The sequence below is a fragment of the Antrostomus carolinensis genome, unplaced genomic scaffold (genome assembly GCF_000700745.2).
Source record: "Antrostomus carolinensis isolate BGI_N321 unplaced genomic scaffold, ASM70074v2 scaffold6793, whole genome shotgun sequence".
In the NCBI taxonomy this organism is placed as follows: domain Eukaryota; kingdom Metazoa; phylum Chordata; class Aves; order Caprimulgiformes; family Caprimulgidae; genus Antrostomus; species Antrostomus carolinensis.
Genome location: NW_010305760.1, coordinates 33,571 through 44,071, shown reverse-complemented (window position 1 = coordinate 44,071; position 10,501 = coordinate 33,571). Strand labels below are relative to the sequence as shown.

Sequence of the window (10,501 nt, the reverse complement as noted above, 5' to 3'; positions counted from 1 at the left end):
CCTGTAAATGAGGCCACGTGCACTCAGCTGTTCTGGCAACAGCAGCCAGTGGTTAGGGTAGCAAGCTTAATCACAAACTGTGAGAGGGGGCATCCCCTACATGTCCCCTCCTACAATTCAGGAACCAGACTGCAGCATGAAGGAACTCAAACCTATCTGGATAAAGTGTTTTACTTTAGTACTTGGATCAGCTGCAGCATGTGTTCTCAGAGCATGCCATCTTCTCCCATGCTGACCTCCTTTAGGACAGGGAATATCAGTTCCAGGGAAACTTCTGACCCACACTTAATAATGTAACTCTATAATGTAGCTCTTTTTTCAAACAAGGAGTTTTTGCAGCCAGCACATGGGGTCATCCTGCTCGTGTTAAGCAGTTGATTTACTCTGGGCCACCACAGTGTGCTGTCTGGTGGTGGAAGAGACACAAGTGTCAAAACAGGAACAAAACTTACTCCTCTGTTATGCTGTTTATGAGTAAAGCAGATATTCTGAATTTGGAGATGAAGAGCGTTGTCTTCAAGTTAGAGCCCTGGAAAAAACTCATTCTGGAGTAGAACACATCAGATGTATAATTAGGTGAATGAAACACCTGAAAGTTATGAACATCTGACAACTGTTTAAATTATGATTGATCCAGACCACTTGGGAATCTCTTAATGATTGGTTTTGCCTCTGCATGCACACTCCTTCTGTGCTGTATCTCTTTCTAAATCTTACATTGCCCTATCTCTTTGTGTGTGCTGATAGAATTTTAATATTATTTGTTTAGGTAATAATAGAAAAGGAGACTTGTATTTATCATTATCAGTTTGAAATACAAAGACTGTTATGACTTATTTATCTTCCACAATTACTGTCTTGTTCATATGGTAAGGAACTATATGTTAATAAAGATCAATGCTTAATTCCTGGCGAAACCCATACACACATAGGTACAATCAGTGTCTGATGCTGTTGCAATTGAATGATAATCAGGCAAGGGTGCCCTCCTAAATTTTTATTTCTCCCATTAGTGCAGCATTCTAATTTTAACATAATTCATTTTTTTTTAAAGTAATTAGATGAGCACAAAAGTCCTTTAACTTGTCCATAAAATGATGCAGCTGCAGTTCTTAAATATGAGGACATTGAATGAACATTAAAAAAATTACTTTATTTATTACTTTATATATATATAAGATTATCAGAGAAAAAGACTGTGGGCACGTTCTGGCTGCTAACCTTGTTGATAGTACCTCTCATTGTAAGTGATTGGGATTCAGGCCATAACTTGTCCCTAGGAACGAGCTTATTCATTTATGGCTGCCTGATGACAGAATGTCATTTGGCTTAATAAGAGCTTAACACTCATATCTACGTTCAGCTGGCCTTAACTGTTGTCAGTTTCAAGCTTCCAAGTTCTACACTTTAGTTTAACAAACTCCCTTAATGACTGGTAGTCAGCTGCACACAGAGTGTTATTTTATCCTCTGTATTTTCCATCATCAATGTGTGCCACAGATAGTGACAGGCAAAACAATTTAATGTTGGGTTTTTTTCTCCTACCATATTCTATTCAAATTCAAGCAGAAAAGCAAACTGAATAAAGAAAATGACTCATTTATCGTTGAGTAAAAAGGATTATTTATTTATTTTGTTATGATCTGACCATAAATCATGCATGATATCAGGCAGTAAAATCCTGCAGTCTGTTATGTGGAGCTGTCGCAGTGATTTCAGAGATGTGAAGTTTTATGTGCAGATACAGAGAAATCTGAAGGTTAAAAAATCTGAGGCCGAATTTTAAAAAGGCAGGAATATATTTTAAGGGATTTTCAATCTTGCAAGTAAATATTATCTGAAGCAGCAGACTTCTAATAGAATACTGCATCCCAAGGAAAAAGGTGATTTTTATCATTATAAATTATTACTGAAGCTATTTGCCTGTAACTGCAAGTATAAATCACTATTTCACCAGGAGTCCCTGTAGCAGATTGCCATACAAATGTGTTGTCTCTGGTTAGAAGCAATCCATGGTTTATGTCCTTGTCTAAAATTGGGCCAAGATTCAGTAAAGCCATTGTCTATAGGAAATTTGAAGTATTTATTTATACACATGCAGAAGTGTTTTGCTGGTGATGTTCTGAAGTTTCTTTAATGATCATGACCCTCAAAAGACAGCATTTAGGCAGTGGTTTAGGCAGAAAAGAAATAGGCCTTATTTCTTTTTCCTAAAAATACAAGAGAAATGTCAACTTTAAAATTTATAGATCAATGGCATAATTTTGCTGATTTAAATATTCATTAAGCCTGTCTTCTGGCACTGTATTTAAATTATCCTCACCTATCACACTGACAGCACTTAACATCTTAGCAGAAAATTCAAATACAATAAAAATACAAGAAATAAAAAGAGGAGGCTACCTTGGTTTGTATCCTGATGAAAGCAGCTTCACGTTAGTTCAGTTGAAGTTACTTGACAACAGCTACAAACTTGAACCTTGGAAAGAAGATGAAGGAAGACAGTGTAGCAAGTTCTCAGCATTGTAACCTCTGCAGGTTTCTGAGTAGGAAACTCATTTTTCTCATGGTGCTGATCCTCTCTTTTCAAGGTTTTGCTGTTTTGTCCCTCTCATGCTCTGTTCCTGAGGTTTCCCAGGCAACTGATTTAACACCTAAGTACAGCAGTAAACACAGCAGCAGAGCAGGGACACAGCATTTTTTTTTTCAGTGTTTTCCTTGTCTTTAGTTTACTGCTGGCCTGAGAATATTACTGCTTTTGCTGCTTATTTTTGCCATGAACACTTTAGTGTTGGCTTGTAATGTGTCTCCTTTCACAATTACATCTGTCCTTCCTTCTGTCTTAAGAAAGGAAAAAACAAAACAAAACTGTTTCTTAGTGCTGCTTTTTAGCTTCCTCGTTACATTTTTTCCTTTACTCCTATGTGCTGCCTTTCTGAGGTTTACTCCCCACTGGGGTGTTAATCTCCCTCCTAAAGTCATTAGTCTATAGAGCATTTTCCGCTGCATGTGCTATTCATGGCGTTTCCTGAAGGAGGGAGAAAATACCAAATAAAAAGATGTTCCTACCATTTTAAGCATATTATAAATGCAGATGTAAAGTTATGCTCTTAAATTTCTTGCTAAGTGTATGCAGGGATGACTTGGTTTTCAAAATACTTAGCATTCAGCATTTCTGCTGGGGACTGTGCAACTTTGAAGTTCCAGTTACGTGTCTGGAAGTAGATAAACAAGTTCCATGGGCATCTGTTTATGAGAAATCCTGGCAGTTGCATTTGTAGCTCATTTATAAGTCCAGTTCACACCACCATGATGGGTTAATAAATGAGGTTTAATAGCAATATCTATCCATTAATAAAATGCTAACACTTTTTTTTTTTTTTTCCTAAAAGATTAAATTATTTTACTAGAGCTAAAATCATCTTCTGGCTCTATATGTGGTGCTGAAAAACTTCTTAATGGGCTTATATATAATCAGCTGCTTTAAAAATAAGGTTTAAATATGGGGCAGAGTGCACATGGCTGGTGACTTAGACTTTGGTGGTGTGTGTGTCTCTGCAGATCTGAAACGGGCAGCCCTGACCACAGTTCTTCAACTATTGAACAAGAATTAGCTGCGCTGGACTCCGAAATGACCCAGAAGCTAGTCGAGCTGAAGGAGAAGCAACAACAGCAGCTGCTAAATCTCCGACAGGAGCAATATTACAGTGAAAAGTACCAGAAACGAGAGCACATTAAGCTGGTACGTTTCTTATAAGAGTCATCTGCTTTTCTGTAGCAGTCTCGGGGTGAGTAATGAAAGCAGCATGACATTATAATTAAGTGGGACTTCCTCATACTTGGAGTCCATTTCAGTGCTTGATTTCCCTGTGGTCTTCTGCAACTTCAAGGAGTTGTTGTGTCACTTTGTCACTCACACTTCTAACAACTCGGAAGGCTTTGGGTGGAAGGTAGAAAGGCAACAGGATTATTATTACTGCTAGTGCAGAGAGTCCTTACCTCTAGTTATGCAAGTCTCAGTTTACTGCAGCTTTTGGATGATGATCTCATTTTGTTCTGCCACTTTTTAAAACGTACAACACTCAAGGAGGCAGAGTTCACGGAAAAATAAATTGAAACACCATGAAAACAAATAAAGGAAAATAGCTTCAAACATTTCCCAGGGCACAGAGTTGTGCCAAACAGTGTTCCTGTTGCAGATGAATGCTTTAAGAGGATGCAGGACATAATCTCTATATAGTGAAGAAATATGTTGTGTCCATCGGTCCAAGCCAGCTTGTGTTTTTACAGATGGAGTTTGGCTGAGAACTACAGCAGGATCATAGGCCCTCTCAGCTGAAATAGAGGAGCTTGGGCAGACAGCAGCTGATTCTGATAGATATTCTCAGGCAGAAAAGAGCATTTTCAAAGGGTGTTAAGTCAGTGCAAACTGTTTCTCAACTCCAGACAATCCTCTCTCACAATTTTTTTCTACTGTATGATGTTTTGCCTCATTATTGTTGGGTGAAGTGATTTGTCTTCTCTGCCCTGCCCTCCAAAAACTGCAGATCAGAGGAGTGATATGCCTGGATATCACTCAGCAAGGCCTTTTCACAGATTCATTCCCATGGGTCAGAGCATGGTGCTGCAGTTCCCACGCAGTGCCCTGTTTACCACCAGTTGTATGTGAATCACTTCAGCATTACCCAGCAGGAGCTGCTGCAGTGTGGGTGCGTGGATGTGGTTACCTGTGCCGCAGGGAGAGAGGCCACGTTTCAGTTACAGTTGTTGGCTGCAACTCAGGAATTTTATTTTTTATTAAAACAAATCATTTTGGACCCACGTAGTTTGGTGTATGTTCTAAGCCAGCTCATTTCTCATTTCAAAATGGGAAGTGGCATTTTTCAAAGCAAAGTTACATTTTCAGCATTGTCCAGTTATGTAGTGTCAGGATAGATTCAAATTTTTAGCACAGAATCTGCAGACAATTTTCTTTCTGAGCTGTGCAGGAGCTGATAGTCCGATTAAACTCTGCTTTGCAGCCTGAGATTCTTTCTGATGTCTTTCTTTTAGAGGAGAGCCTATTGTCAGTATCTTCCTTCTTTTATCGAAGGAATGAAAAGCTGGATCAGACTAGGTAGGCATTATTATACATTCTCTGCTTCATCATCCTGAGAGGATTATTTTACAGAATCAGACTTAAATTAGAGGGGATGATCAAACCAAATTGGTCTCATTTCCTATTTTAATACACCATTCACTGAACTTGCACACAAGACCTGTCTGTGTGTCCTCTCCTGTCAGCGTCACCACTACAAGCGTCACCTGCTTTTTGTTAGCAGCTTCAGCACAAATGAGATTGGTCCTAGTGCTGCACAGCCATTGTCAAACCAACAGCTCAGATTTTTTTAATCCAGTGTTCTGTTATCAAAATGTAGGCTATGCTTATCTAAGCTTAGCTTTCTTGGCTATCATGCATGAGTTTTCAATATCCACCTGACCACCCTGAAATCCAAGCTTTTCCGTGTAATAATGCTCAATGCAAGAGGAACGTTTTCAGCATTCATTGAAAACCTTGAAGATTCAGTTGTATAGGAATTCAGTTTGTAATTTGTATTGCATAAATTCAGTTTGTGACCATTTATGAATTATCATAGGCATTTTAATTCCTAGCAAAGGTAATATCAGCAAAATATATTTTGATTTTATGTTTTAGTATTCTGGGACTATCACTTTGATGTACAGAGAAGTAGTAGCTTCTGTGTAATTTGGACATGCACAAGTCTGGCTGGACTCAGCAAGTTAAGAATGCATTTACACCAGTAAGAATGTTTACTGGCTTTTCATCATTGGTAATTAATCAGGAAATAGTGTAACACTTTCACATCTGCTACAGATTTTTGAGGAAACTTAGGTGCATATATGACATTTAGCTGAAAATATATATGTTTATTGAGATTTTTTTTTTTTTTTTTAGCTTATTCAGAAGTTGACAGATGTAGCAGAGGAGTGTCAGAACAGCCAGCTAAAGAAACTGAAAGAAACCTGTGAAAAGTAAGGTGCTATTCCCCTTATAATTGATTGCTACTCTGTGTGGGGTTTGTTTAGATTCATTTTGAACTTGCCTTTTATTTTTTATGCTTTAGAGAAAAGAAAGAGTTGAAGAAAAAAATGGACAAGAAGAGGCAGGAGAAGATCACAGAAGCAAAGTCGAAGGATAAAAATCAAATGGAAGAGTAAGTATATCCCTGGATCCATATCCTTATATGATATGAGGAGACACAAGATTTTTCACAAATGGAAAATCGAAGGTAGGTCTTAACCCTAAATACAAGGCAGCTTTTAGTCAGACTGTAGTGCCTCACCAGAGCAGTGGGGTCCTTCTTACTTCTGTCGATACTAATTTAATTTCCTGGGACTAATCTAATCTCCTGTTCTGCAAGGATGGAGAGTCTGGGTCAACTGCAGAGGTGCTGATGTGTGGTATGGGGACATGCCTATGAGTGCCATGACAGAGTGATTCACCAAGATGCTGTTAATCCAGAGGCTATTCCTCTGAGTATAAATCGATTTAGTGGCTTTAGTTTCTGGAGGGTTTGACTTCACCTTAACTTAGCTTTTTATTTTGGAGTTATCTTTTCTTCTTAACTCTGTTAAAGCTGTTCTCCAGAAGAAATAGCAGGAACACACTGGAAGGTTTGCTCTACTTTTACATTAAATTCCACTCCGATGCTGTGCTACTCGTTCTCCTCCAGCACTATGCAGTGTGCAGTTACTTCGGGTGGAAGAGAGAGGAAGGCTGAGCTCTCAGGGTGCAGTTTCTGTGAACAGGGACAGGAATATTAATTTCATTTATGCACCACCAGACAATACCAGCTGTAGTTGTGCAAGTTGATTATATTCTTCCCAAGGGCACAGTATCTAGATTTGTTTGTCCTCCTTTATTTGTTTTGGCAAGCAGCTCAAAAAGAAAATGGAGCATTTTAATCTTCCATTGTTTGCTGGCATATTCTTGTTACTAGTTTTTAGTAACACTTAAGGACAGCTAAAAATACAGAAGGAACAAAAAAAAAAGAGAAAGAAAAATTCAGAATCTCTGAGATTTACCATTTAACAAAAACAACTATGTTTGGTTTTCTACTGGTAAAAAGGTTTGTACAGGTTTTGGAGCCTCTCTACATAGAATCTTTGTATTTTATAAGACTGAAAGAAGGTCACACACACACAATGACCTGCATCAGATAATTTGAGAATCAATATTATAGAATTTTAATAAACCTCCTAGAAAAAAGATAACAAAATGAGAATAACTGATTATTTAAAAAAGAAAAAAATACTTAATATGGTTAGAGCTGGTAAGAGGGCAGGGAAGTCATACTACAGTAAATAGTTAGTCATTATGAAAATGTTGTAGTAGTAAAAATCAATTGCAATAGGAAATGATTTGCTGAGAGGTTAATGAGACATTAGTGAGAATGTCTCATCCAGGCTGGATGAGGCTTTGAGCAACCTGGTCTAGTGGAAGGTGTCCCTACTGATGGCAGGGTGGTTGGAACTAGATGATCTTTAAGGTCCCTTCCAACCCAAACCAGCTTATGATTCTAGGAGAAAGGCTCAGAAGCAGACAAGTAGGCATTATTTTTGTTTTCCTTTTATTTTTTTCTTATTTTTCCCAAGGGCTTTCCTGTGCCAGACATTTCAAAGTGTCCTTGAGAAAGGTGAGACGGGAACTACGTGGGAAATTCAGCTTTCCTCTGTCAAGTGACACAATTTGTCCTCACTCTCACAGTAGGACAGAGAGTAGCAAGACCTTCTGGTGAATCCTGTTCAAGTCATCTGGGAAAGGCTGTTGTTTATTTAAAGCTTTTACACAAATTTGAGAAAGAATATAACATAGAGATAATACATTATATGAATTGTTCTTACTTATTTTTTCTAATTCCTACATGCACCCAGGGCTTGTATAAACTACCTAAAACCATCTGATTTTAGTGCCAGCAATTCTCAGTTCTTGACTTAGGCAATTAGGTTTTAGAGTACTGTCCTGAATCTGGTCAACTCGAGTATCCACAAATTGTTTTTTTATGTGCATTTATCCTGTTGGGGGATCTCATCTTCAGCCTTTGACCAATGCTTATCTAATCACACAGAATCACAGAATGTTGGGGATTGGAAGGGACCTTGAAAGATCATCTAGTCCAATCCCCCTGCTGGAGCAGGAACCTAAATGAGATCACACAGGAAGGCGTCCAGGCGGGTTTTGAATGTCTCCAGAGATGGAGACTCCACACCGTCCCTGGGCAGCCTGTCCCAGGGCTCTGTCACCCTCACTGTAAATAAGTTTCTTCTGAAGTTTAAGCGGAACCTTCTTTGTTCCAGCTTGCACCCATTGCCCCTTGTCCTATCACTGGGCATCACTGAGAAGAGCCTGAGTTCAATTATTTCCTCCAAGTTCAGCTTTATGTGGTTTGCATAGCAAAGCTGGGGACCGAAGTCGAATCTGCCCTTCTTTTTTGTGGGAACTTTGCCGTTGTCTCTGAGGTGTCACCAGCAGTTATCTGCTTGCTGACAGAGACTATATAACGTGCCACAATGTGGCAGTGTGCATCTACTAATGATAGTGCAATCTATCCTAGACTGACATTTGGACCTTAAGTAACACCACCAGCACTTTGAAGACCTGGCAGTACCTTATGGGAAAAGCCTGTTGTGAAAGAGCAGGGGGTTTTGTGGTGGGTAATGAGGAAGTCTGAGCCCTTCATACAATATAGACGCAGCCTGTTATGAAAGGCACAACCAGGGAGTGGACAGAAGTTGAGTAGGCAGATCCGTAGGTTCAAAACATAGCCTTACTTATTGTGTCAGGAGTTGTGGGGGATTAAAATATATTGGTGTGATCTTATTGACTACAAGGATTTATTGATTGCTCCTCCCCAGAGAGAAGACTGAAATGATTCGATCGTATATCCAGGAGGTGGTGCAGTACATAAAACGGGTATGTGAGGCCATATGTTTTCTTTTTTCATTTTTGGGGGTAAAATGTCAGCTTTCATATTTTAGGTCACATTAAACTGCAGATTCTATGTTTCAACAGAAAGATTCTGCTAGTGCTGATTTTTAAAAGATGCAGTGCTTCTCTTCACATTCCAGTTAAAGGAAAACTGGAATTTCAGACAGATTTTTGATTAATTGTTAGTGTTTGGGGGACGGTGCTAAGAGGGGCAGCTTTTAATACAGTTGTGATTTTGTCTTTGAATATTCTGTATTTATTCGTGGGAAATGTGCTGATATTTTTTATTTACTTGCTGTCTCTTGAATGCAAAGATTGTGTAAGGAACTGTGAAGGTCAATAAACATTTAATTGCAGAGTGTATTTTAACTTTAATCACATTTGTACAGTTACTGAAATGCAAAAAAAAAAATTTCTGTGAGCTCTGTAAATACAATTCAAATAATTTCATTGCAGGTGTCATCTTTTCTGAACCTATAGATGGTTTACACTGAGCTGAAAGTGTGCAACGCAGTGTTTTGATGTGTGAAATCACTATGAAACATATGACACTATTGAATTTTCTCTTTAATTTCAGTGCAGAGAGAGTTCAGTTCAAAAGCTGTCCCATTTTTGCTTACAGAGGCTTTGATTCAGGAAGCAACCTAAAGAGTTAGCAAATTAAGTATGCTTAATTCCTGTTGGAGTCAGACACGTGTCTCAACGCTTTATTAAATGAGACCCAAAATTTATCAGCACGTTCATTTAGGACTCTAAGATGCAAATCCTCTTCTTCTGGAAACAGGATTCATCTCATACAGCTCATACAATAAAAGCTAAAGGAAAATAATATGGTTTTTAAAAATGCACTTTGTTTTTAATAGCATTAGAAGTCTACAATTCTGATTCTAAATCCTGTCTGTGAAATCTGAGATATGTTGTCCACATACAACTAACTGTTAAAGTGGTTGTGCTCAAGGGTGCTTGTGAAAATGGGATGTAAGTTTATATTAGAATTATTCATAGTTTTGATGATAATATTTTAATTTTGATGGATGAAATATTTGTTGGGGAAGAGGTAAGAAAGTGGGGATGTGCAATCTCCAAAAAAAAGATTCTCTGCCATTTTGTTACAGCTAGAAGATGCTCAGAGTAAAAGACAGGAGAAACTTGTAGAAAAACACAAAGAGATTCGTCAGCAAATACTGGATGAAAAGCCTAAGGTAAAGAGTTTTTGAATGTATGTTATACTGCTCAAAAAAGGTCCTTCAGGAAAGAAAGTGTTCTTACAGCAGGTAGGCTGATGTTTAAACATGAGAAAGTTCATTCATAGCACCATAGCCATTGTCTCTAATATTCAGGGTGGAAAAAGTCACGTAGCAGCCTACTATGGAGCACCATTTCAAGTCCAGATGTCACCATAATGAATGGGGTTTGGTTTTTAATACTCAGATTGTTAAAAAGCTTTCAGTGTAAATGGTGCTTCTGACCAGCAGAGCGTGCTCTTCACTCTATTGTGCTTTAGCAGTACAA

At 38.3% G+C, this 10,501-nt stretch overlaps 1 protein-coding gene across 1 annotated transcript in view; it reads left to right on the top strand.

The window, feature by feature from the left end:
- LOC104522544 (1-phosphatidylinositol 4,5-bisphosphate phosphodiesterase beta-1) overlaps positions 1-10,206 on the top strand; it is a 39,635-nt gene extending 29,429 nt beyond the window's left edge. The window contains exons 16-20 of the mRNA XM_029084247.1: positions 3,562-3,742; positions 5,957-6,033; positions 6,126-6,215; positions 8,917-8,974; positions 10,105-10,206. Coding sequence (XP_028940080.1) covers positions 3,562-3,742; positions 5,957-6,033; positions 6,126-6,215; positions 8,917-8,974; positions 10,105-10,206 — 508 coding nt within the window. The remainder of the gene's footprint in view (positions 1-3,561; positions 3,743-5,956; positions 6,034-6,125; positions 6,216-8,916; positions 8,975-10,104) is intronic.
- The last annotated feature ends 295 nt before the right edge of the window (positions 10,207-10,501 follow it).